Source organism: Arvicanthis niloticus, chromosome X, assembly GCF_011762505.2.
Source record: "Arvicanthis niloticus isolate mArvNil1 chromosome X, mArvNil1.pat.X, whole genome shotgun sequence".
Taxonomy (NCBI): Eukaryota; Metazoa; Chordata; class Mammalia; order Rodentia; family Muridae; genus Arvicanthis; species Arvicanthis niloticus.
The window spans coordinates 21,564,170-21,592,054 of NC_047679.1; the positions used below are offsets into that span (position 1 = coordinate 21,564,170).

A 27,885-nucleotide genomic window follows, 5' to 3' on the forward strand; every position below is an offset into this window, starting at 1 on the left:
AATATCTGCATCTGACTCTTTTAGTTGCTTGTTGGATCTTCCTTTTTCTTTTCTCCCCATTCAGCTTTTATACCATTTTAATTACATGCAAGTATTAAGGTCTGTTCTAGGTCGAGGAGCTAGCAATACAATAGATGCAAATAGTCAAAAAACAAGCAAGCAATAAATAAAATTCTGTGAACACTCCCATGATCACTGTTTCTAACAGCTTATCAGGATGACCAAAATATCTAATATGCCTGTCTAAATCCTCTTGTATACTCAACATATTAGTTACATGTTTTTGCTAAATGATTAACAAAAGTAGCTATCTTAACTTCTTGTGTCAAAGCACTTGCAGAAGCATTGGTGCTAGCAATTAATGTAATTAAAGCTGTTATACCAAAAATAATCAAGCCCACTACCCTCTTGCTTCTGCCTAAAGCCTGACTTACTTCTTCTAATACTTGCTAGCTTTTTTCAGAATACCAAGGCCCTGTAATACTCAGGACAATAAAACACAAGCTGATTAATAGACCTCAGTAACAGACATGCCATGTTTCAACACATTAACACAATTAGAAAGTGTACAATCAATACAACTTACATTAAATACTGTAGAAGAAACAAAAGTAATTTTAACATGACAATTAAAAGAGCCTTAACACATGTACTAACACTTGTTTGAAATCCAGATCCTGTCCCAACTTTATCTCTTGCCAACATAACATCATAGAAAACTGCAGCTAACTTCCAAATATGTCTCTTAAAATGTCCAGAACCAGCCTTCCAAGTGAAGACTGTCATTTCCAATACTGAATTTATTTCTAGACCAGTCCATGATTGAGTCTGAATAACTGGTCACATTTAAGAAAAATACAAGAGTCATTATAACTTCTCTTTTTGATTCTCTATCCCACAAGGTCTAAAAACTTGAGACAAGGCAGGTTGTACCATCTGGGATATAGGCAAGCAAAGGTGGGTCAGGAACATATGTCTAGTACATCTCCCCAGTCAACATTGTCAGAGCACTCAGAAAGCTCACAGGTCAGCATCATTCTTCTTCCTAGCATCAGCATGTCTCACCAATCACTCTGGCAGCCACCATGCTGCTTCAGCATCCCACAGAATAAACACAAACATGTCCTCTTCCCCATATTAAATACCTGATTGGGATCATGCCACATATACCAGTTAGTGGATCCTTCCTTTTCACCTAGGTATAAGTATGGCTACTTGTAGGGTGGCACAGACACTCAGCAGAAAGTTCCTTGGCAAGAAGTCTTTTTATCAATCATTTTATTAGTTTACATTTCAAATGTTATCTCCCTTCCTGGTCTCTTCTCCATGAACCTACCAACCTCCCTCCACTTTGCCTCTAAGAGGGTGGTCACTCACCTACCCACCCATTCCCACCTCACCCCTCTAGCATCCCCCTTCTCTGGGGCATCAAGCCTCAAGAGGACCAAGCACCTCCCCTCCCACTGATGCCAGATGCTCTGCTACATATGTAGCAAGACCCATAGACCTGCCCATGTATTTTTCTTTGGTTGGTGGTTTAGTCCCTGGGAGCTCTGAAGGCTCCAGTTAGTTGATACTGTTGTTCTTCCTACAGGGTTGCAATCCCCTTCAGATCCTTCAGTCTTTCTCCTAACTCTTCCATTGGGGTTCCAGGGCTCCATTCAATGGTTGGCTGCATCTGTCTTAGTCAGGTGCTGACAGAGCATTTTTTCAGAGGAAAACCATACCAAGCTCCTATCTGCAAGGACATCTTGGTATCAGCAATAGTGTCAGGGTTTGGTGTCTCCTGATAGAATGGATCTCATGGTAGGGTGATCCCTGGATGGCCTTTGCTTCAACCTGTGCTCCACTTTTGTCCCTGCATTTCTTTAAACAGGGACAATTCTGGGATAAAAATTTTTAGATGGGTAGGTGGCCCCATCCTGACTTGGGGCCATGTCTATCTACTGGAAGTGGTCTCTTCAGGTTCTATCATCCTGATGTTGGGTGTTTCAGCTAATGTCATTCCTATTGAGTCCTGGAAGCTTCTTGAATCCCTGGCTTCTAAGTTTTTCTAGTGGTTTGCCAAGTTCCTCATACCACCCCACCCTACCCCCCCCCCCCATCAACTGCTACATATTTCTTATTTGTTCTCCTGGACCTCTGGACTTTTTTCCTGTCTCTTCCCATACTTGGTCCTGCTCCCCCTTCTACCTTTATTACTCCAGACTGATTTTTTTTTTTTGCATTGTATACTCCTGTTTTCACCCATGCATAAAATAAAAGTGGGGTGAAGAAAAAGGGGAATTTGGCATTCAAGTTCAAATAGAACCTAGTAGGCTAGAGTTAGGGATAGTATTAAGATAAGGGTTAGGGGTTAACTCTTTTGTCCAACTGAGTCTCTATGACTTGTTAGTGCAGAAATATTTCTCACTGTCAGTGAATCCAGTACTTTGATTAGATTATCTGGTTTCTTTATCTGAGACCAGTGACTGCTTTTCTACCTTGAAAGTTAATGTTTAGCTATGTCATTCAGGAAGGAATGCTTCACACACTTATGACCAGTAACTACTCATGTGCCCCTCACCAATCATTGAAGGTGAATTGTCATCTTGAACTTGCAGTTGACTACCCTTCCTAACATGCCAACCATGCTTTTCACTCCTCCCATTCCCTCTGGCCAGCCAAATTCTTCCCAACTTTCAAGGTTCAGATTTGATTCTAAATGCCACCAGATGATTTCATGTCCTGACATTGTTTCATTTGGGATAGAGACAGATTGGAATTGGAACCCCCCCCCCCATCCCAAGTTTTGCCAGTTAAAAATAGCCTCAGACATTTCCAAGTGTCCCTTTGAAATAAAATTGTCCCCAATTGAGGGCCATTCTACTGCTTTAATTCCCCTCCTTACTGTTCCAAAGTGACTTTTCCCTCCTCTGAAACATGGATATGAATACTCTGAAGTTACTGAAATAAGTACACTTGTTTGAAAGAAATGAGCTGATGGGAGAAGAGACCTTTTACCTGTGTTTTTGTATTGGGATTTTCCTTCTAGCTTGCGTCCTGGAAATAGTAAATCTGGCCACAGTAGCCTGTAATCTCAGCACTTGGGAGGATGAGGTAACAGGATTGTTGCAAGTTTGAGGCCAGCCTGGGTACAAATTGAGACCCTGTTTCAAAACAAAACAAATAAACAACAGCAACAAAAAAAACAGGGTTTAGTTCACCCTTTTTACAAACAAGATAAACTTAAAAATACAAATTATCCAGACAAACAGGAGAAAATTTATAGATTCTGTTCCTGTCTGAGAAAAATCTGTAAATTTCACATCTATTACAGCACTTCCATTTCTTTTCTAACTGGCTAGCCAGTGTTTCATATGATGCTTGCCTAGCTATTTCAGGCTAAGCTCCAATAAAGTGTGTCCTATACACCTGACTGAAGCTATGCCTTCCTCCTGGAAACCCTGCTGCTATAGTTTTCTGAGCTAGTATATGGTTTCACAGCATAAGACATATCCCCTGTCAGTCAAACTTCCAGTATCTTTACCTGGGGACCTTTCTGGCTGATCTTCATGAAGCGGCTGTATGTGCTGTAGTGTCACTTCTGGAGGGCAGGGTTTTGTGTTCTTCATTATAATGGTCATTTGAGTGCAACTACAAGAAAGACCACAGGGAAGGAACTGGAAAACAAGATTCTTACAGTTGCAGGCCCTAAGGAGACCAAGTCACTATGTGTCCAGAAGTGGGTTATATGAAAGTGAGTGGGTTCAACCTATTAGGTGAGGAAACAGAGAGAAAGAGGAGGAACCAGCCAACAAATACATTCATTGATGGTGAGAGTAGAACACACATGAAAGGTTTCAAAAAGAGCTGGATGATGGAGTATGCCTGTGATCCTAGTACTCTGGAGGCCAACATAGGAAAATCAGTAGTTCAGGCCAGTCTAAGCAATACTTAGCATGACCCTGTCAAAGAATAAGAAGGAGTCAGGAGGAGGGGAGGAAGAAGAGAAAGAAAATTTGTAAGATTGCATTAGTATTTTTAAACATCAATAAGTAAAGGTCGGGATGGATGTGAAGGAGAATTCGTGATAGGAGAACCTGCTCACAATTGTATGTGCCCAGTTGTCTAGACTGGGTGCACAGAGCCTGATGTTGGAATGCTGACATGCCAGGAAAACAAATGTTTTCAATTTTTGTGAGTATTCATTCAGTTAGTGATTGCAGGAGGTGGCAGATAAATACACCACCTCATTCTACCCTTTGGACATTGTAACTCTGGGGCATGATTGGTCATCCTTGCTTCCCAGAGAGTCTCAGTAGGAATAAGTTCCAGTTGCCTATAGTGGTGCCTTATTTAGTAAGAAAAACTTTATTGTCTTATTCCCTCCTTCTGTCTCCTTTCTCCCTCCTCTTAGAAGCACCTCCTAGATTAGCTGCCAGTTTATGAAGCCTTGTCTTAGCATCTGCTTTATAGGAATTACAAAACAAGTCACTTCATAGCTATAGGCTACTCCAAGACTACAAGTGCTGAAAGTTCAAGGCCATATTATGAAGTCTCAGAAATCAATCTCACTTGTGGTTTTATAGTTTTTATATTTTTATTTTTTACTTATGTGTATGTATGTGAGCCTGCTTGTGTGCTCAAGGCCAGAAGAGGGCATCAGATCGCCCAGAACTGGACTAATAAGTGCTTGTAAACTGCCAGATGTGAGTGCTGAGAACTGAAGTAGGGTCCTCTGCAAGAGATGTATGCAATCTTAACCATTAAAGCATCTCTCCAATCCTTTATTTGTGTGGAGGTTTTTGTTTGGTTTGGTTTTTCACATGTTGCTCTTATCATTTCTAAAAAGCCTCAGAATAATACGCCTCTATACTGTGGCCATCTTATCAATAGCAAATTTGGGAAATAATTCAGGAATTGATTAGGGGCACAAAAGCATTAAGATCAATTCACACCAGGAGACTCTCTCTAGTCTAAATGTTAATTGCTCATCATTTCTGGCACCTAGTATAAAATGCGTATGATCAGCACATGTGGTTGGGGATAGCTAATTCACCAGGATTCTGAGCAGTGCATAGTATATATGTTTTGACTAACAAAGAGAAATATGAGTTAAAATTGTGTTCATAATTGCTTTGCACTGTCTCATCGACCTGAAACTCCAGCCACCAGAGAAAGCAAGCCACTGTGTTGCCAATTCTCATTAGGTAGCTTTCATGGAGCCTTTTTTATGTTTTTATCATTAAAACAGCAGTTTAAAATTTTGAGGTTTAATTTTATATTTATGGATGTTTTGCCTGTAAACATGTCTGTACACTGTGTGTGTGGATGCAGTGTTCATGGAGGCTAGAAGGGGGCATCAGATCTCCCGCAACTACAACTAGAGAGAGAGTGGTTTGTTGAGGTGGGGTCTGTTGCTATGGATTGTAATGTTAAATTCTGCACCACAAAAGTCTAGGCTGTGAGGGAATTCTCATAGTTACAAGCTTTTGTTGTGCAAAACTTGCCTCTTGATTTGAAATTATTGGTTGAATAAAATTGGCTACATCCAATTACAGGAGAGATTAGAGGTAAGTGGTTTTGAGTTACCTGATTGGGATAGAGAAGGAGGACAAGGTGTGAGGAAAAGCCAGTGAGTCAATTTAAAGGACAAAAGGTTTACTTTGGCTCGCAGTTTCAGAGGTTTCTGTGTGCAGGCCTCAGTTCCATTGATTCTGAGCACATAGTTGGACAAAGTATCATGGCAGTGGTAGTGGAGACAGATGAAGAAACTCTTTACCTCATGCCAAACATGAAGTAAAAAAGTCAGTTCTGATAAGTATACCTTTTTACCGAGGCAAGGAATTGTGTAGATTATTCTAGAAAGATACAGTAAGTTACAAAATTGAAAAGCCAGGATTCACAGAGAACTCAAAGTTGAATGTATGGTGCCTTGACTGAGTTGAAAATTTTATTGCCAAACAGTGCTGGAGAAGTCATGCGTTTTTGTGTTAAGACATCTCAGCCTAACTCATTGTGCCAGTGTAAATACTGCTGCTCATTAGGAAGAATAATGTTTCCCCTTCAGCTAAAAAATGGCATCTCAAAAGCAAATCAACTCACCACTGTATGGTTTGCTCGTTAATCATCACTAAACTTGGCCTATAATTACACAGGCACTGATGAGAGCACACCATTGTCACATGGCTCCAGCACTGCAGTATGGCTTCTAAAAATCGCACAGAGCTTGCTGAACACTGCTACTCATTCAGAGTCCTTTTGGAGTTTTTTTTCTTTATTAAGGGGTCAACTATTCTCTTTAAAATGGCTTGTGTAAGTGGATAAATATGAAGTTTCAGAACAAAAATCATCCACCTATCAAGGCCTCTAAGATACTGCTCAAGGTTCCAATAGGTGTAGTAAAAGTGTGCAGGGAAATGTTAGAAACATCATCTAGCATGGTGTTGCAAACTTTAATTCAAGTGCCAGGAAGGGTGGTCCAGAAGGATTGCAAGTGAGGGAAGCCTGAGCTACATTTCTAATTTCAGGTCCTCGGAATTCATAACAAAGCCCTGTCTCAAATATAAATAAGCAAAACAGTATTCTCCCAATATCAATACAAAATATGTACTCCTAAACATACATATTTGTCATTGCATATTCTTAACAATGATTTTGTATTATAATAAAATATTCATGTATTGCATCCAGTATGCCATTTTCAACTGTACATTTCACCAGTATTAAATACATCCAAGATGTATTAAGTATCACTGTTGCCTTATAAAAATGTCTCATCACTCCTAAAGGAAATTCTATATCTATAAAACATTCATCCTCCTTTTTCTTCTGCCCCTGCACCAAACTTTCTGTCTCTATTTTTACTGTTCTAATGGTTTCACAGAAGTATAATATATAATATTTGCTCTGATTCTGTCTGATTCTTTAAGTACCACATTTTCAAGATCATAGTATCGACCAGTACTTCCTTTTTATGACTGAACGATATTCTATTTTATGTACATACCACATTTTACATGTCCACTCCATCATTTTAATAACTTAATTGATTGCCAGAATGTGTGTATTTGGTAAGGTTGTGAATACTTTAAACTTTGCAACCATGAGATTAATATAATATATATCAGGTTAAGTTTTTATGTAGATTCAAGGATCAGTCACTAGAACGTGTTATGCAAAAGCTTCAATGCCTGCAGAATAAGGTACATGCAAATAAGTCTACACCCTAGGCAACTGACAATATTTGACCATTGTAGTTCACAAACAAGTAATAATCTGATTACCTATTAAATCCAATGGAGCATGAAGGTTACTTTCATTTTACAATCAGTGATACTGTCGATAGATGGGGGGGGGGGGGGGTCTCTTTCCTTTAAGTTTTACTAAAAAAAAGTTACACCAGAGTGATTTTCAGATGAACTGAATTGACCAAAGCCATGCAGCAAGGGATCTCCTTCTTCCCAACACCTTTCTAAGCAGATGCTTCTATGGAAACTTACAATTTCTGTGGAAGAGCTTCACCATTCAGCCCTTACTTACCAGAGAAGCAGGGAAGAAGTCTCAAATTACAATGCACATGTAAGATAAGGCAGACCATGAAGTGCAGAATTCAACTCTAAATTGGAAGTCAAAGTCTCTTCCATACTCTGCACAGTAAGATCTAAGTACACAGATCTGGTACACAGATTACCAGAATAAGGCTGAAGGCCAGGTTGTAGAGACATACAGAAAAACAAATTTCTGCCTACTTCTGTATTGGGGTTAGAGCTCTGCATTCAAAGCAAGATTTAAGATCTTTGGCATTGTGAATAGTAAGAACACAGAAGCTGTTTTTCTGGTCTGGTCACTAAATCAAGGTTATTAATTTACAGTCATGACAGAGTTTCAATCACATCCATAATTTGTATTTTGTCTTTGAACTGGGCAGTCACAGAATATTTTACCTTTTAGCAACAATGTTGCTTACCTTTGAGGACAAAGATGAAAAATAACTGTCAGAAGGTTTCTGCTAAAATGCCAGTAATCCAATAAAAATCTTTCCATTTCCTCTAGTCTCCCAAATCAGCATTTATTAGTGCTGCTAAAAAGGCAAGATTGAAGTCCAATCCGGTCAAAGTGCGCTTTTCCGAAGAGGTCATCATCAATGGCCAAGTGTCGGTGAGTTTTCAAGTTGTCTGTGTTGTTATGCAGAGAATCATTGAAGCAGGGGCTTTTTGCTCAAGTCAAGCCAACAATGCTACTAGACTGTTCATTCTGGACATGTTTTTTGTCTTTCATGAGAGTGTCAAATTTCAAGACTGAAAGGGACTTGCCTTACTACCTCCTTGCCACTCAGTTCTAACACAACCAGAATAGGATCTAAGCCAATGACTCTTGTGACACTTGTAGCATGACACTCACTGCTTTGATCTGGAAACACTAATGCTGCTTCATTTATATTTGGTAAAATCAGCTTCCTTTGAAATTTATACTTCTTGTACCTTTTAAGCATACTTTCACAGAATAACCTTTTATATATTTTGTGAAAAGAATCATGTTTCCCTTGTGTTTGTGTATGTGTGTGTGTGTGAATATCAAAGTTGTAGAAAGTAAAGATTTTGTATATTAAGCTAGAACTGAAGAATGAACCCCCAAATACCCCCAAAAGGTCTTCAACAAAGATAATGCAAAATATCAAGAAGACATCTTCAACATTTTCCAAAGAAGATAGAAGATTGGGTGCTTTTTCTTTCTTTCTTCCTTCCTTTCTTCCTTCCTTCCTTCCTTCCTTTCTTTCTTTCTTTCTTTCTTTCTTTCTTTCTTTCTTTCTTTCTTTCTTTCTTTTCTTTCTCCCTTTCCTTCATTCTTTTTTTTTTGGTATCAGTTTTAGGAAGCCTTTATGTAGAATTCTAATAGTTTTGAAGACCTTGGAAATACCAGAATTTTCTTGTTGAAGGTTATTGTCTCTGATTGGTGTGTGTGTGTGTGTGTGTGTGTGTTTTAATGAATCTATAAGGATAGACATTCATCTGTGATCTTTTTCCTATGGATCACAAACTCTTTCTTGAAGTTAGCCCTGGATCTGGATTAAAAGCTATGGATGTGCATATCCTGGGCAAGGAACTTATGAGTCTTCTTAACACTAGTCCAGCCTAGGGCTGTCCCACTTGGAGGCCAGAAAACTGAAATGTATGATAATTGTCCTTCAGTTGTGATAAAATACCAAGCCTAGACCACTTCAAGGTGAAAGGGTCCTCGTGGTAGCAGTGTGTTTAGTTCATATTCTTTGGCTCTTTATTTTTGGCCTGTGGTGAGGCAGAATATAATGGCAGCAAGAGCTTGTACAAGCAGAGGCTACTCAGCTCTCAACATCCAGGAAGTAGAGAGAAATTGAGATAGAGATGGATAGGGAGAGGAAAGAAAGAGAGATGTAGAAAATATGAGCTGGACAAGAGGAATCTGTGAACATAGGGGCCTGATACTTTTCGTGTTATTCCATCTGATCTCTTAAGCAATTTGATGACACCCCTTATATACAGGACAGGTCTTCTCCCCTCTGTCAATCATCTTTGAAAATGTCCTCACAGTATGCCTAGAGATGTGATTTACTAATCTCCTAGGTGGCTCTCAATCAAACTAGTTGACACTCAAGAATTAGAATCATGGCAGGTCAGTCTGACAAACTGTTGGGGTGCTTGTGAAAACGGTCTGAGGTTGTCATTGTTAGCTTGTAGGAATTTTGTACTGCCCTATGAACTTGATACACTCTGCTCACTGAAATAGATCTCTGTCAATCTAGGCACATAGTTACCACATGTCAGCAATTCAGAATCCTGTCCCAGTGGGGGAGTGGAAGTTATCAAGCATTAAAACAACAAGTACATCACATCAAAAATTCATCAGAAAATTACCTTTCTACACCAGGGCTTCTCAGCCTGTGACTGGGCATCTAAAGAGAGAATAATAGTCTAGAAGCTGTAATGATAGTGTCATTTTAACCCTGTTTATAACAGAGCTCATGAGGATGCTGCTGCAGGGCCAGTGGTCTCCTGCAGCCTCTGCTGCCTTTCCAGGATACTATCAAGACAGAACCTTCAGTTACACATCTACCCCTCGACCTATGGGACTTCATCCTTTCTAATATGCTCTTCTCAGTCAGAGGACACCTTGTTTTCTGAATTTAAAGACAAACTTACTCAGTGAATCAGACAACAAGGAAGTCACAGAGTAGGTATGGCAGTAGAAATGAGAAGAAATTAAGAAAAAGAAATGGGTAGTGAAAGTCAGTGGACCAGTTAATGAGATATGCAATTGTCGAGTTTACTCAGACTGTAAAATATTTAAAGACATCTGTGCATATGGTCTTCAGTTCCCTCATCTTCAAGCCAAAGGACATATGGCTTTGCTATTTCTAAGTCCCCAACAACCCTTATGACTCTGTGACACCAAATACATGGGTATGACACAGTTCATTCCAAGGACTTACTTACATGGATGTGTCTACTTCTCTCCTTCATCTCCTTCATCTCCTTCATCTCTTTCATCACCTCTCATGGTATCCAATTAAAGAAACCATCATAAGGAATGTATTTCTCAGGTTCAATCTTAGTCATATTTCAAACTGGCATGACTGTTGGGGTTATTTCTAGATTGTGATGTTATGAGCTGTTCATTATAGCCTAGACTTAGCACTTGACTTATTTTTTGTGGCACTGGGAATGCAATGCAGAGCCCACCCACATGCCACGTTGCTCAATAGGCTTTCTCAACTTGAAACAAACTAGAGACACCTGGGAAGAGGAAAATGCAGTTGAAGGATTGCTCCCATCAAGTTGGCCTCTCGGCAGTTCTCTGGGATTCTCATGACTACTAATTGATGGAGGAGGGCCCCAAGCACTCTGAACACTGCCACTTCTGAGCAGGTAGTCTTGAGGTGTATAGGAATAGTAGCTGAATGTTAGTCTGGAACAAAATAAACTAGTAAGGAATTTCCTCTGTGCTCTCTGCTTCAGTTCTTGCTTCCAGGTCCTGCCTTGAATTCTTGCCCTAGCTTCCTCTAACGATGGATTGTAACCTGTGAACTAAAATAAATCCTTCCCTCTCCAGGTTCTCTTGGCCATGGTGTTTTGTTGTTTTGTTTTGTTGTTTGGTGTGTTGTTTGTACAACAAACAACAACAAAAAGTTAACTAGGCATCAGGCAAGTGCTCTACCACTAAGCTAAAAGCCTCAGCCCTATGTTTTTCTCATTTAGCACACTAGTGCGACTCTTATGTTTTCTTTTGAGTTGAGAAACATTCCTAAATGGGTTACAAAGAGTTTCAAAAGAAAAATAATAACTTTGTCCTTGAGCTTCTTCATGCCTGTGACTCATTTGCATGACCACCACCAGGGACCAGCAGTCTCCTGTCACACAGCATCATTGATGGTCCTCATTTTGTTCATTTAATCCTGATCTGAAAAAGTCAGAGCTTGTGGATTCAAACACAGATGCTTGACTACAAAGGAATTATGTCTGTAATAATGTTTTCTATTGGGGAATCTTGCTATTTTTTTTTAAAGTGCTTCTGATTTTTCTGATCAGCAAATGCCTTGTGCATTATTTGTAGCTGGAAAACAATATTAGTATGAATATCTTAGTTCAGATACCACCAAAGGGACATCTGGTTGACCTTTGAACTTTTGTTTGTTTATTCTTTATTATATTGTGATATACAGGTGGCTACTGCCAGGAGTGGAATTCTAATTTGACTGACCTTCACAGCCATTATTTTTCTTTTCTGTTGTTAAAACAGGAAACTGTTAAAGACAATTCACTTCTTTTTATGCCAAATGTTCTGAAAGTCTATTTGGAAAATGGACAGACCAAATCCTTTCGCTTTGACTGCAGTACCTCCATCAAGGTAAGATGACACTCGAACCTCTGGGACTGTACTCATTATGTAAAAATGAAACCAAGACAAAGTGCATAAACTAAAAAGGGCTCTGTTCTTTTTGTCCCTGTGGATGCTACAAACATTATGACATGCTATCTATGTTATACACCAGGGCTAGCCATTTTACTGCAACTGCAGACTAATTAAAATACTATGACTGTCACCAAGAAAGTTTGGCACCCTGCCCAAAGCCAACAGGATTTCCCAGCAATGTCAGCCACCAAGAAGATTAGGATGTTAACTGTTAATTGAATATTTGTCACTTTTGTGTCCAGCAAAAGCAAAGGGTAAAGTCATGTAAAAATAACATTACTTTTGGTTGCTGTAACCAATTGCTCAAGATTGCTACATAACAAGTCAGAACTGAGGTGTGCTTCTCAGGAGGGGGTTAAAGTAAGTGCCACCATGCAACCCCAGTATTCCTGATCCACCACAGGTGAGTTTTACATAATAGGTTTGGTAGCAAAGCATATGCCCCCCATGCTTCTTTCTTGGAAAAGAAAAGTGCATATTCTCCTCTTTTTTTATTGTACAAAAGTATGTTCAGAAATTGATTGCTCCCTAATGTCTCATCAGCCTAAAATAGGCTTTCTTCAAATGGCACAGTCAGAAAGGTTTTATGGAGGTAAAAAATGTACCTAGTGATGATCTGTACCATAATCTAGCAAGAGGATATCAAGTCTGTGTTTAAAATGTCTATCAATAGTCAACCATTAATTCTCCGTGTTTGAAAGGACTCAGAGTAGACCTCACCTGTGCAAATGGTTCTACAAAGCCCACTTGCTGTGCATCTTACTGTCACAATAGCAGCAAGCAGCTGGGTTTAAATTGCCTTAAATACATGGTGATTCAGTTGGCAGTAGAAGGCACAATATTAGTAGATGGGTGTAGGAGCACTAAGTCATCCTTAATTGCCCCAGATGAAATACTAGTTCCCTTCATATAAGACTGCTACTTTGAAATGGTGATGGCTGGGAAAATAGTTTTCCTTTTTTTTCCCTATTCAATACAAATGTATGATGAGAGAATAGTTTTATCTAACAATTGATCAACTAACTGGGGGGGGGGCTCCACAATTTTTTTTTTTCTGGAAAGAACAAGAACGTGATCATTTTAGGCTTTGGGGGCCACATGATATCTGTAAGAATTATTGGATTCTTCTGTTGCATCCGGGAAACAGACACAGAAATGGGGCATTGAGAAATCCTTAAGACTGCCCAGTAGGTAGATGACCTTCTTGAAGAACACCCAGAGCTCAACCATTTGTCCTCTCATACGCTAGTTCCTTTCAACAGAGAATTAAATGCTGGATTCAGTAAAGGAAGTCAGCCCATAGGCATGGTCTAGGAGAAGTCAATATATACATGTCGTTCAGTGTCCCCTCCCCATGGACACCTACAGGCAGTGTTTTATTCTCCTGCAAATGATGAAGCAGTACACACAGTGTATTACTAAGAAAACCCCCCTTTGTCTTAGTGTCCAGAGTTTATTGGAGATTGGTCACATAGACATAGCTGACCAACTGCATGGCTGGCCTTGGTGCCTTGTCCCTCTCGTTGTCGAGTTGATATTGCAAGGCCCAAGTCTATTTGTGTGCTGCTGTTAGCATAAACTATGCTATGGTGAGGGCTTTAGCTAAAACATATACTGACTCCTGCCAGGCAGGCCACTGATGACCTAAGGTTCTTTCCTAAGTGTGAGATGGCAGAGTCACATCTTTCTTTAGGTAAGGCTAATCCACTCCTGAACACAGATTTTGTGAGCACGTGGGGATGACCACATGAACCACTGTTTTGCAGACCTTGGAACCCATGTACACAAGTATGCCCTTACAGACTTATTCTGTGTCCTCAGCTGCTCAGCTCCTTGCTGTTAGACCTATCTCACTTAAAGACATGTGTTAAGACTTGAGTACATATCTTACCAGATATCAATCTAGACTGAAGAAAAGGTCTATTGTTCATTCCTCCAGGCCTCTTTATTATTATAGGAACCCACATTAGACTGAGCTTGATTTCCTAGCGGAGTACAGTTGACAATGAGAAAACCAGGAGCTGTGCAAGAGTTCACATCAAATTCTCGTTCTCTTCTCGTGTGCCTAACAGCCTTATTAGCACAGCAGATACTGGTTGTTGGACATAACAGAAATAGTGTTGCAATAAAAGGAAGATGACACTTGCTGAATACAAGTTGCCAGCATTCTCGTTTCAGAGTTATGATAGGGAGCAGCTAACAGAATCATTTTCTACTGGCCCTGTTACTGGTTTACAAAAATGTCACCTAGAGTTCATATAGCCACACAAAACCTGGGTTGTTTTTCTCTTTCTTGGATTTTGTACAAATATACACATATACATACACATACATCATATACATCATATACATATACATCATATGCATATGCATATACATATACATCATATACATATATACCATATACAGATACATATACATATATCAGGGAATTTTTTTAGATCACATTCACCACAATCAAGCAATTTTTTGTTGAACAATTATTCTTTGGGGGTGGGTCTGGTTAGCTACTTTGGATTTTGTTTTAATGGGGCCAAAAGGTTGATCAAGTAGACTCCAATAGCAGAACAGTCCGTGGAAAATTCACTTCATATATGAGAAGGGTTTTCCACCTTTGCAACTATTGAGGTTGGAATACATGGTCCTATGTTGTGACTGCCCTATGCATTGTTAAGGCACTTAACAGGATCCCTAGTCTCTAGCCACTAATGACATCCCCCACCCCGCTGTGCCAACCAAAGGATATCTCCAAATATATCCAAATGTTCCTACAGGACACCATTTCCTCCCATTGAGAAACTCTGCTCTACAGAACTTTAAACACATGACAAAAATTATCTTGAAGAGAGGCCATTTGCTAGTTTCAAATCTATGAAAATCATGAAAGCCTGAGATTCGCTGTGCATTGGAGTACAGCCTTTATTTGTGTAGTCAACACTTTCTGACTATAAATGTTTAATCCTAGAAAAGATTACAGACAGAGCTTGCTCATTTCACTTCCCCAGGGATGTAAAATGAGCATGTACTGTTATGGTGGTGCTCTCTGAGTAAATGGCATTATAATAAATGCTTTGTAAGTATGAACACATTTGATTCCTATATCCATTCCAAGGCAGGCATAATTAGCACTTCCAGTTTACAGGTTGGGAAACTGAGATACTTACAGGTTGAATAACTACCCAGTGCTGTGAAGTTTATAAGCATGAGAGCTGGGATTAGAAACTAGACTTTCCTAGGAGCTGGATGGTTACCATGCTTTCTTGCAGAATAGGCAGGCTGGAGCCAGCATACTATTTGGGGGCAGGAGTAAAGTGGTAGATATTTTACGCCACACAGGCCACTGCACAACTCTGTTTCTGCCATGTATTTACATTAAATCAACCATGGACAAGAAATGGATTAACTCTGTCTCAATGAATCTTTATTTACAAAAATGTGTTGTGGACTAGATTCGGCATGCAGGCCATACTTTACTGGTCCCTGAGGCAGAGCACTTTCAGAGCTGGTTTAATTGTTTCTTCATTTAGAGAACAGGAGACTGAAACTAACTCTTTATCCATTAAAAACCCTTTCCAATTTAGAACATTACATGGGGACTGGAGAGACTTCTCAGTGGTTAAGGACATTGGCTGGTCTTCTAGAGGATTTGGCTTTGATTCCTGGCACCTACATGGTGGCTCACAACTACCTGTAACTCCAGTTTCGGCTAATCTGATTCCCCCTTCTAGCCTCCTTGAGCACCAGGCATACAAATGAAGTATAGCACATATGTTGGCAGACAACCTATATACATTTGAGAGAAAATGGTCCTTATATGATCAGTGAGCTCCTCTACCATTACAGGATGTAAAGCCTAAATAAATGTATCTCTTTCTGGTCATAGTAGACTCTAAAAAATAAAGTGGACAGTGTTGATTTTGATCTCTTCATGTCCCTGTTTGTTCTGTAAGGATGTCATCTTAACCCTGCAAGAGAAGCTGTCTATCAAAGGCATTGAGCACTTCTCTCTTATGCTGGAGCAGAGAACTGAAGGGGCTGGCACCAAGCTGCTCTTGCTTCATGAACAGGAGACACTCACTCAGGTCTGTGATGTACCCCCCCCCCCAAGAATGTTGCTGCTGCTGCTGCTGGAAACAGAGTCTGTGGTGTCTCAGGATGCCCTTCCTCCAGTCCTCTCCCTGTAGCTGCTCTGTACCCTAGGTCTTCTCGGAAGGAAGCATTGTCCTTACAATGAATGCATTTGATGCCTCAAGAAGATGGTCCCCCTTTTGCCACTCTCATAGATTTTCAGCTGATCTCCTAGATTTGTCATTCAAAGGACAGGTAGATACTGGAATGTAGCTCTGCAGAGTGACATTTTCTGTTACTGCAATGGCTTCTTTGCCTGTTTTGATCTCTAATCTCTTCAAAATCATTAAAACCACAATTGTTTCTGAGAGTATGTAGAAAAAGTCAAAGTGATCTTTGTTGTCTTTGGTTCCAGATACATACTCAAGGCTATTTTTGGAAGGCCATAGTCCTGCCCACTAAGAATATGTGATCTACCTATGTGTCCCAATTCCTGGTTCCCAAGATTTCAGCCCATCTGTTCTCTGGGGAGACATGCCAACTGTTTGCTGCTGTATCCAACATACCACCTTCACTTGTCTTCAAAAAAGCTGAACATTTTGGCTGACTCTTTAAGTATCCACAAAGTCTACTTGCATAGGAAAGTTCATTGAGAGATAGCCCTAAAAAGAGGGCATGAGGGGACATGGGAGAATACCTGCTGAAGCAGCAAGTTATCACCAGGAGAATAGAAGGATAGGAAGCAACTGTCATACTAAAGTGCTTCTTATCTGATGCATACTTAAAGCAAGTGTGTAGGGGCTGGAAGAATGACTCAGCAGTTAAGAACATGGTCTGCTTTTCTAGAAGACCCAAGTTCAATTCCCAGGACCCACATCAGGTGGTTCACAACTGCCTGGAACTCCAACTCCAGGGCATCTAACTCCTCTGGCTTCTTCAGGCACCTGAGCTCACATACACATGCATAATGAAAAATGAAAATAATTCTTTAAACAAAAATCAAGAACTAGTGTTTCATACATCAGTTCCCTGGAATCGCCTTATTCCTTTGACAGAATCCAATAGGATGCAATGAATTAGAAAAGTTCTCATGCATTTTTGATTTCTATTTCTGTATCCAAACTTGACCTATGATGTTAATCAAGTTTATGTCTACACAGGGATAATTAAAGTCACTTGCAAAAATACCATGTAGCAAAATACTCTAAGAAATGGGTGGCTTATTTTTATGTTTTTATAGGGAAACAACCACATATATTCAGAACCCCTAAAGTGAAAGCTCAGTGCCTAAGTTCCTCTAGAAGCAGAGCTTTAGCCAAAGACTTGAATGTATGGAAATTCCATGGGAGGTTATGAGAAAAGCTGGGAGAGAGGTAGAAAATAGACATGAAGCAAATTGAGGAGTCAATAAAAATGGCTCATCAAGCCAGTTCCCACCATGTGACTTGGAGCCCCAACCTACAAGAGAGCTCTGAGCAACAACAACTTAGAACACTTGTCAGTGGCACTTCACCTGGGTATGTTGAGCAAGTAGTTGGCCTGTCACTGGCGATGGGCTATGCCGGAAGACTCTTCAAACTCCTGATGCAACAAATGGTCACAGGTACATATAGTAAATAAACTTTAGCCTGTGGCAGTAAAAGAACCAGGGAAGTAGGCAGCCCACCTGTTCCTGAGTCTAATGGAAAGTTCCACAACTTTCTTTTTCTCTTTATAGTTCTGCTCAAACTTCTGCTGACTACATGGGCCTGTGGGAAACCATTATGGTGATTTAGGTGAACAAAGATTCAAAGTTCTTCCTTAATCTTACATATCCAAAACTTAAGAAAATGGGTTAAATAGCCTAAAAGGAAGCAGTTACCTACTTCTGAATCATCTCATACAATGCAGCTATTGCATTCTCAGACTAGAATAAGAATCCATGTCATGTTGCTGTATGTGTATGAACTCTTGTCATTTCTCCTCTCCATGCTGCTTTCCTTTTCTTTTCCCAGCATCCCTTTCAAACCTTCCTAGAGCAAGTCCCTTTATATACAAACCCTTACCTCAGAGTCAGCTTTTAGGAAGCCTAGTCTCACCCAAAGGCAAATGTGAAGATTTTGCTGATGTGGAAAGAAGGGGAATTTTGATTCTGTGGCTTTCAGCCCTTTCTTAGTTAGCAATGATGAATTCTTAAATGATGTGTTTGCTCTTCCAGGTGACACAAAGGCCCAGCTCTCATAAGATGAGGTGTCTTTTCCGAATCAGTTTTGTTCCCAAGGATCCCATTGACCTGTTAAGAAGAGATCCAGTTGCGTTTGAGTATCTCTATGTTCAGGTAGCTAAAATTTTTGGATTGTTCTATATGAATGTGGAGGTACATGACTGACCTCTTCAGGTTTTTTTTCTTTCCATGTTCTCCTAAGCTCGATGAATCATAAAATAAGTAGGTTATGCTCTTTTCATTTTCACATTTGATTTTGAAAAAATTTATTACTCCCATATAGGTTGCAAGGATAGTGATCTGTATCCTCAGTAGTTTCTCAGTAGTATATAACCAGTAGTTTCTCCCATGTACTTAATATTTAATGCAGATACATACTCCTTGTCTTTTTAATCACAAAAATTTATATGTAAACATATTCTTTGTCTACAACACATGAAAGCTAGTTGCCTGCATAATGTATTATTTTTACTTCTAAATATATGCATTTTACAATAACATGGACAATTTCTTATATAAACTCTGTTCAATTAACAATATCAAGAAATGGAACACCAATAGGTGTTATTTAACTTTTATCTACCTCCAAAATGATGCCTGTTGCCCCCAAATGTCATTTAGGCCATCTTTTTTTTTCTAGAATACAATTCAGTGTGGAACCTAATTTTGCCTGTAGTTTGGTTGCCTTGTCACGTTAGTGTCTTTAAATCAGTGCCATTCCTTATCCCCTTTCTGTGACGTTTGTGACATTGAGTTTTGAGAAAGACTAACCAGATATTTTACAGAAAAATTTCCATTTGGGTTTCTCTAGTATGTTCTCCTGATTAGGTTGAAGTTATGAATTTGCAAGGAATAAGTGACTGTATTCTCCTCAGTATAGCATATGAGGAGCCAAATGGTGCCAGTTTATCCCTTTAATTGTGAGGCTAACTTTGACTCTTACGTGGGTTGTGTCCTTGTAAAAAATTAATCACTTTTCTTTTATAATGAATAAGAAACTTGTGGCAAGTCATTTGTGACTTTTATTGCCTTATATTTCATCAAGTTGTCACCCACTAATTTTTATTAATAGTATTAATTGGTGATTCTTACTTGAATCTATTGTTAACATGCTGATTTAAAATGACATGTCTAATGGCATTATGTCTCTCTTTCTTGATCAGTTGGCATACTATATGAGTTGTCCTTTCTCCAAATCTTTATTCATTTATTTAGGTACTTAAATTTCTCTAAGACATTGTAATAATAGTTACATTGGAATTAATAATTTTCAGAATTTTAAGATTCTAAGATGTGTGTGTGTGTATTCCTATATTCCTGCTGAGCATCACTCAGAGGCTAGGCAACCTCAGCTAAGACTTTGTGCTACAATTATTAGCTAGTTAGCTGCCAATGAATAGCTCCAAGTACCTACCTGTTAGTATAAAGCTGTAGACAGTGAACTACAGGTATGGGTTGTTTTCTATAATTACATTCTCATCTTGATAACAGGACAGTGCCTTAAAAGCATTCAGCTTCTGTTTAAACACCACAAGAAGTCCACTGCCTTTGTAAAGGGGAAAAAATCACACAGCTGTGCTTGTCCTAGGGAAAGGAGACAAGGAGTCACTAAAGCTGATTATGTTGTGTTTATGGTGTGTTTACTCAAATCAAATGCATGAAGAGTTTTTGAATTTGAAAGACATCTTTTCTACCAGGGGACTGGCCTCAAAATGCGAGAACCTGTCTGGAGAGCTTGCCTGGGGACTAAAAGAAAAAGACTGATGATGTTTCTGTTTTCCTGCCTTGCCTTTCATGTAGATGGTGGATTATCTACTTCCTAATGGAATAGGCAGTGGAGGAGATGCATACCTATATGCTGTGGGTGATGAAGACTAAAATCAGGCTACTATCATTTTATATATCCCCCTCAGAGACTAGGATATGAACATGTTTTTTGCCTCAGACTCTACTTGGAAATGACTGTATTGCAGAACATGTGGTGCGTCTAAAATAACACATCTGTCTACTAGAAGTCAACAGGTCTCCTCTGTGCCCATGTTGATTTTAAACTACTACAAAAATGCAATAAAATTGCCTAGGGAACAGAAGAGGAAGCAGAATCCACTCATAGCACGTTAAAAACCAAAACCAATTAAACTTAGCAGGTTCCTAATGAGGACAGTTACCATAGGCCAGATGAAGCATGAAGATGCAAACCAAATTCAGTAGTGATAATATGTATTCATTGCTGAGTCATTAATGGCCCATGAGGGTGGGGATATATATATATATATATATATATATATATATATATTAAACTTTAATAATCTAGCTATTGTAATTCATAATGATAATATACTTGCTGACACTTGTCCTGTCCACTCTGTTCAGAAAAAAAGTTGTTTATACAAATTAGCAAACAAGTTATAACTCTTGAGTCATCAAAACCTTGGCAAACATGTATTGTTTTCCTCTTAAACATATATTAATTACAGGTGAACTTTTTATAAGCCTACACTAGGTCCTGTTAGAGCCTCTACTTAGCAAATGCTACTATTTACTTGTGTGAGACTGTATTTAAGTAATATATTTAAGAGTTATAAAATAATGATTATCATTATTATATATATTTATATCATTATAAAATAATAATGATGATTACTCTCTCTCATACACATATACACACAAACACATATACCTGCATACATACATTCATACATATGTAGTTCATATCGCACACTACATCTCCAGGGTCACTCTTAACTAATTATATAATAATTAAGTGACTAATTGCCTTGCCAAAAGATTTACCCAGGATTGTACTAAAATGCACATGTCTTTAGTTACTGTTTTATTCCTGTGATGAAGCACCATGACCAAGGCAACTTTTTTAAAGCATTTAATTGGTGTCTTGCTTACAGTTTCAAAGAGTTCATGCTATCTGGTGGGGAGCATAATGAGAAGCAGTCAGGCATTTTGTTGGAGCAGAAGCTGAAATTGAGAAGGGCATGGGCTTTTGAAACTTCAAAGCCTATTCCCTAGTGACACACCTGCCAATACAGCCACACTTCCTAATCCTTCCCAAATAGTTCCACAGACTGAAAACCAAATATTCAAATAGATAAGCCTATGGGAGACATTCTTATTCAAATCAGCACATCAAGGCACAGCAGGAATGGGGGGGGGGAGGGCTCTGGCCAGAGTTCTTAGGAAAAGTAACAATAATGGCTCATGTTTCTATAGCACATTCTAGTTTATGAAATAATCACCTTAAGGCTATCATGGCAACCTTGCAAGTTAGTTAGCTCCCAAGTCAATGGTTCTTAAGAGTTCACCTATTTTTAGATAAGGAAAAAACTAACATGTTAAAGCTAAGGTATTAGTAGTTGATAGAGCCTACCATCATATCTGAGCTTTTATATCTTAATTCTAAACAAAAGAAAAGGAAAGGAAGGGGAGGGGAGGGGAGGGGAGGGGAGGGGAGGGGAGGAGAGGAGAGGAGAGGAGAGGAGAGGAGAGGAGAGGAGAGGAGAGGAGAGGAGAGGAGAGGAGAGGAGAGGAGAGAAAAAAAGACAAGACAAGAACTTCTTTTTGTAAATCCTTACACAGTAGCAGGCTTTTTAAAAAGTTATTTGAAAAATGACTTCTCACAAAACAGTTTCGGGGGCTGGGGCAATATCTCAGCTCATAAAGAACATGAGGACATGACCTTGATCCCCAGAGCCCACATAAACCAAAAGAAAGACCTAGCAGCACATGCTTGCAACCACAGTACCAGGAAACTAAAGACAGCAGATCATGGAAGCTTGCCAGCCTGCTAGCCTAGCCCGGGAATTTACCTATCCTTGGAAAATTCCAGGCCAGTGAGTGATCCTGTCTAAATATATGTTGAGGAACAATATCCAAAGTTGTCTTTTAACCTATATAGACAGAGCACACACATGCATGTGTACCAACAGAAAGCTCTAAAATTCAAGCAAGCATCCCCTGTTTAATTTGCTGGAAACTATGCCATGTATTTGTGGAGGATTAGGAGGTTTGTCTCTGTTAGAGGTGCTATGACACTGAAAGTAACCTTTGAACTTTCAAAAAGTCCATATCATTCCCAGTTAGCTCCCTACCTCCCCCTTTTGAATGAGGGTGTGAGCTCTCAGCTACCACTCTAGTGCCATGCCTACCCACCTGCTGCCATTCTCCCTACCATTAAGATCATGCCCTCACCCTTTGAAACTGTAACACCCCCATAAGTTCATTCTTCTATAAGTTGCCTTGTTCATGATACTTAGAAAAGCCACAGAAAAGTTACAAGACATCCACCTGCCCCAGCCTTACACGTAGCTGAAACTATAGAATGTAACACTATACCTGGCTGACATTTTGGCCCTAGCCACAAATTCTGTGAGTTGAATGAACTAATTCCAAGAGATGTGTACTAACACCCACATGATTACACATTTAAAACGGGAGGGCTTCGGCCGTTGAAATGGATGCAAGGTTTTAATAGAACACCCTTACAGTACTCACCAATGCCTTGTGATAAAGCGTTTGCACATCTCACATAATCCTCAAGCAGCTGTAGTGACATGGTGCCTATGAGTCCTACTCATAGATAAATAGAGGGCAAGGGTTCAGATAAATGCTAATGTTTCAAACACGGTAGCTATTGATGGCAAAGCGTGGACTGCAACCCCCAGTACCACACAAAGGAAGTATAAGAATAACATACATTTTTAGAAGTGTGTTTACAGCTGCCAAGTACCATTCCAGAGCTTCTCATTGTCAACTATTTTAGTCCTCACAACACTGTGTGGTTAAGAACCATCACTCCATTTTAGAGAAAGGAAAACAGAGGCCCCATCAAGTTAGGGATTTGTTTAAAAAGAATGAAGAAGATTAGAAGCCAGGATTCAAAGTCCAGCAGCAGCCTAGCTGCAAAACCCACATTCCTCCACCAGTGTTTTCCTGTTCAGTTGTAGCACCTGTGTTTGGCAATTCCATCCCTAAATTCCTAATTATTTTTACAAAAAGCTAAATATTTAAATAACAGCTTGTCGATGACTGTTAAATGTTTTGTGTGGTCCCTATGTTTGTGCAATTAAATACTGACTCGGCTCCAAGCAGCACGGTGGAGATGTTTCCACATTTAGCCTCAGTGCCTTAGAAGTGAAGGTTGAAACACTGGGGAAATGGTTGTCACCTGTTCCTCTAAAGGCGTTGGAAGGCGGCTCATGCTCTGACCAACTGCGCCCTCTGCTGGTTTCTTCACAGAGTTGTAACGATGTCGTTCAGGAGCGATTTGGACCAGAGCTGAAATATGACATTGCCTTGCGGCTGGCCGCGTTACAAATGTATATTGCTACTGTCACCACCAAACAGACGCAGAAAATCTCCCTCAAATACATTGAGTAAGTGTTTACACTTGGTATCATGAGATGCTGTGGGTTTTTCTTTACTCATTTGTATCTGTTTGCAGAATTCATCTTGTTCATGGCAGACCATTTGTAAACTCATGGCAAAATATACAAATATTTTGTCTTTTGTAATAGGAGAGATGCATTTCTCACTTTACACACCTTTAGGAAATTGCAGTCAAGGTGAAAAGCATTTTTAAAATAATGAATAATCCCCAGAATTATGGCTCACTCCTGCCATCATATCAACTTCAATGATAGAGCATACTGAGGCAGAAGGCTTACCATGAGTACAAGAGCAGCCAGGACCATATAGCAAGATCTTGTCTCTAAAACACCAGGATAAGGAAAGAAACAAATTACAGGCCTAGTGATGCAGGCCTGTGATTTCAGCTACTCATGAGGCTGAGGAAGGAGAATCCCAAGTTCTAGGGTTACAGAGTGAGTTCAAGGCCAAGCTGAGCAACTTCTTGAGATCCCATCTCAGAGTGGGGGAAAATGAGGATGAACACATTCGGTACACAGAAATTACTTCAAAGATAAATGGGTAAACTGAGGTAGAAAACAATTAAGTTGCTCGTTACTTTCCCAGGTCACATAACAGGGGTAGTGGTGGGACATGGTTAAAACCCAAGCAGAGCAGTGGGACTACTGATTTGCCTTAGTCTATGTGATAGACTGAGTTGGTTTCGGAGCCTAGTTAGGCTTAGCCATCCCAAAAGTATATACCAATCAAAGAGACAGGTAATGTGAAAAGAAGAAGAGAGGAGATTAAGTTCATGAAGTAGAACTGAGAAGAGAAACAAGGAGCTACTGAGCTCCAAGTCTGTCTTGAGGATCCTGACATGAGATTTCTATTTAAATGGAGATTTAGGTTTAAATAGAGGGCCAGATGTGTATGTAACCCACCACTGACATATCCTGTCTGTCAGATAAATTGTGGGGACTGTGTGAAATTTCTTCTTAGGATGCAAGTTCCTCCTCTGGATGGCATTGGGCTTCAGACTTTGCCTCTTCCTTCCAGCATGAAACTCCTGGAGTAATTCCATTTCCTAGGGATTCTTTTGTCCTAATAGCCAGGGAGCACAAAGGATGGGCCTTTCACTGGGGTTGCCTAAGACCACCAGGAAGCACAGATATTTACATTAGGGTTTGTAACCATAGCAACATTACAATTATGAACTAGCAACAAAAATAATTTTATAGTTGGGATGCACCACAACATTAGGAGATGTGTTAAAGGGCTACAGCATTAGGAAGGTTGAGGAGCCATTTTTATAGAGGCACTTGTTCTGAAGTGTCTGCACAGCAGTGTTCAAAGTGATGTCAGATGGTAGGCCTGGTGGCTCACACGTATAATTTTCAAGTTGATGGAGTCTTAGGAGAATCATAAGTTCGAAGCCAGCCTAAGGTATATAATAAGACCTTGTAAATAAAAGGGGTGGAGTGATCTGGAAGAAGACTCCATAGTTAAAAGCATTTGTTGCTCTTGCATAGGACCTGCGTTTAGTTCCTAGCACCCACATGGTGATTTACAACCACCTGTTACTTCAAGGCAAACTGGCATCCTCTTCTGGCATCTCTGGGCACCAGGCGTGTGTGTGGTGCCCATACAAAAATGCAGGCAAAACAGTCACACACATTAAATCTTAAAAAAACAAAACAAAAAAACAAACAAAAAAAAAAAAGAATGCCACAACTATAGTACCTAGGTATCTGTACAGGGGAATAGGGGAGAAAGAAAACTGTGAGGTAACTGGCAAAAATGTCACACAACAAAGTTGTCTCTGTAAATCACAACTTGTTTATAAACTATGAATGCCTTCTCTTGCTGAGTATGCTGTTTTACCACAAGCATCCCTCTTTGGCCAAGAAAGATCATCTTTTCTTAGAAAATGGATGGTTTGTATTGCTTCTGGCTGATGAGTCTATTTAAGGGTCATCTTTTAAGAGGGAATGCTCAGTCTCTCAGTAAGAGATACACTAGCCTAAAGCAAACACCACTTACTTCATTCTAGCAGCTCTTCATGCTAACAAAACTGGTGTGTCAGAGCTTATGGCCAGATTGAAATCATACCTCCATGCCATTCTAAAATTCTTGGATTTCTCCTGATCTGTACTCAAAACATGAATGGATAAATACAATCCCACTTCCCAGAGGCACTTTCCCAGGAGCATTTGTCAAGTACCATGATGTTCCACTAACAAATGTAGGCACTGGGTTGAGAAAGACTAGAGCTCCAATTTGCTACAGCCAATGCCACTGTCTTTCAACTCCCAATTTACCCCTTGCCACCTAAATAATGAAAAGCCTTCCCATGTGATTCAATCGCCTGGATGGTCCATCTCTTTTCCCAGGGTATACACATAGTGACTGTAGTCTGAGAGATTGTCTGTTCACAAACAAATCTCATATTAGCTGGACACATTCACATGTGCCTTCGCCTACTGTCTAAAGTTCTTAGGTGCAGATAAACCTAGCTGCCATTTGAAATGGTACCTATTCAACCTGAGAAAATACTCACACAACTAAAATGCAGTTGGGTGGCTGGGAACACGGCCTAGTCACTAAAGTGCTTGCTGTGTAAGCAAGAAGCCTAGAATTTAACCCCCAGAACCTGTACTTGTAAAGCTGGCCATGGCATGTGGCATATGCATATAATCCCAGCGCTGGGGAGTCAGAGACAGGTGGATTCCTGGGACTCAGTGACCAGATAGCCGAGCTTAATCCGTGAGTTTTAGGCCAGTGGGAGACCCTATCTTAAAAACTGGCACACCTTTCTGCCCCTACTGTCTGGCTACTTCTTGTCAAGTGGAACATTGTGCAGACCAGAACCTCTCAGTGATAACTAGCTTGACTAGTAGTCTTGTAGTCTGCAACCATGTTGGCAGCAATCAATTTCTTTTACCAAATATTGATTGAGTATCATATATAACATTTTCATCCGATTGTAGAAAACACTCATTTGTATAAATATAATCCTGACCATCAAGAAACTTGTGATCTGACTATAAAGATGAGGCATAAAGAGATGCTAGTAGAAGGACACATGTCCAAGAATATGTGGACAGCACTGATTAGTCTTTATGGGCTAAGTAGGAGGCAGGGAGACAGGGTGGGTAGGGAAGGTGGTGAATCTGAGAAATAAAGGAGTGGGTATTGCTGTGATCAAAACATATTGTAAAAACCTCTCAGAGAACATATTTTAAAAGACATAAAAATGTGAAAACAGTCATTTAAGATAATAATACAGGACGGAGGGCACTTGGCCAGCATGAATGAAGCCCTAGGTTCCTGCACAAGCAGTGCCCTCCAAATATATGTGAAGTCTTGCAGTCTACAACACTGTTGGTAGCAATTGGTTCTTTTACCAAGTATTGATTGAATACTTTTTATAGATAGATAGATAGATAGATAGATAGATAGATAGATAGATAGATAGATAGATCATTTACATCACGTAGTAAATTATACAGGTACCTTTTCAAATGACAGCCAGTTTCATTTGTATAAATTTAAATGTGTATGTTATACATATATACAACATATATATGTGTGTGTTTGTATGTGTTTGTATGTGTGTTTTACTTTGCTTTATTTTAAAATCTTTTTCTCCTTTATTCTTCTTTCATATAATACATCCCTACCACAGCCTCTCCTTTTCTCCTCCCAGTCTCACACCGCACCTCCTCTCTCCCCCAGACCCACTGTTCCTCCAGTTCCCTTCAGAGAAGATCAGGTCTACAAGTGGTATCAGCCAAACACAGAATAACAAGATGCAATAAGACTAGGCACAACCCCTCATATCAAGGTTAGACGAGGCAACCCAGTAAGAGGGAAGGGTCTTGATTGCAGGAAAAAAGAATCAGAGACACCTCAATTCCCACTCTTAGGAGTCTCACAAACACTGAAAGCTATACAATCATAACATATATGCAGAGATCTAGTGTGGACACGTGCAGACTCTGATTGTCACTTCCGTCTCTGTGAGCCCTGCTTAGTTGATTCTGTGGACCGTGTTCTCATGGTGTACTCAACTCCTGTCTCCTACAATCCTTTCTCCCTCTCTTCTGTGGAGTTTCCTGAGCTCCCCCTAATGTTTGAATGTTGGTCTCTGCATCTATTCCCATCAGCTGCAGGAAGAAGCCTCTCTGGTGACAATTGGGCTAGGCACCAATCTACGAGTATAGCTTTAGGACTCATTTCATTGAATTTTTTTTGATCAGTTGTGTTTGGTTCTATCCTAGTTTTCTGAGCCCTAGAACTGCTGTGTGTGTGTGTGTCCATGT

At 39.7% G+C, this 27,885-nt stretch overlaps 1 protein-coding gene and 1 long non-coding RNA gene across 7 annotated transcripts in view; one reads left to right on the forward strand and one right to left on the reverse strand.

The window, feature by feature from the left end:
* LOC143435608 (uncharacterized) overlaps positions 1–8,091 on the reverse strand; it is a 60,827-nt gene extending 52,736 nt beyond the window's left edge. The window contains exons 1-2 of the long non-coding RNA XR_013106084.1: positions 7,952–8,091; positions 3,004–3,149 (exon numbers count right to left, since the gene is read on the reverse strand). This is a non-coding gene — a long non-coding RNA (uncharacterized LOC143435608). The remainder of the gene's footprint in view (positions 1–3,003; positions 3,150–7,951) is intronic.
* The window catches only part of Frmpd4 (FERM and PDZ domain containing 4), a 617,514-nt gene that overhangs the window by 567,284 nt on the left and 22,345 nt on the right, over positions 1–27,885 (forward strand). For all 6 annotated transcript variants that reach the window (XM_076919095.1, XM_076919093.1, XM_076919092.1 and 3 more), the window contains 5 exons: positions 8,038–8,142; positions 11,758–11,865; positions 15,882–16,013; positions 18,197–18,316; positions 23,453–23,589. In XM_076919095.1, the coding sequence (XP_076775210.1) occupies positions 8,038–8,142; positions 11,758–11,865; positions 15,882–16,013; positions 18,197–18,316; positions 23,453–23,589 (602 nt within the window). The remainder of the gene's footprint in view (positions 1–8,037; positions 8,143–11,757; positions 11,866–15,881; positions 16,014–18,196; positions 18,317–23,452; positions 23,590–27,885) is intronic.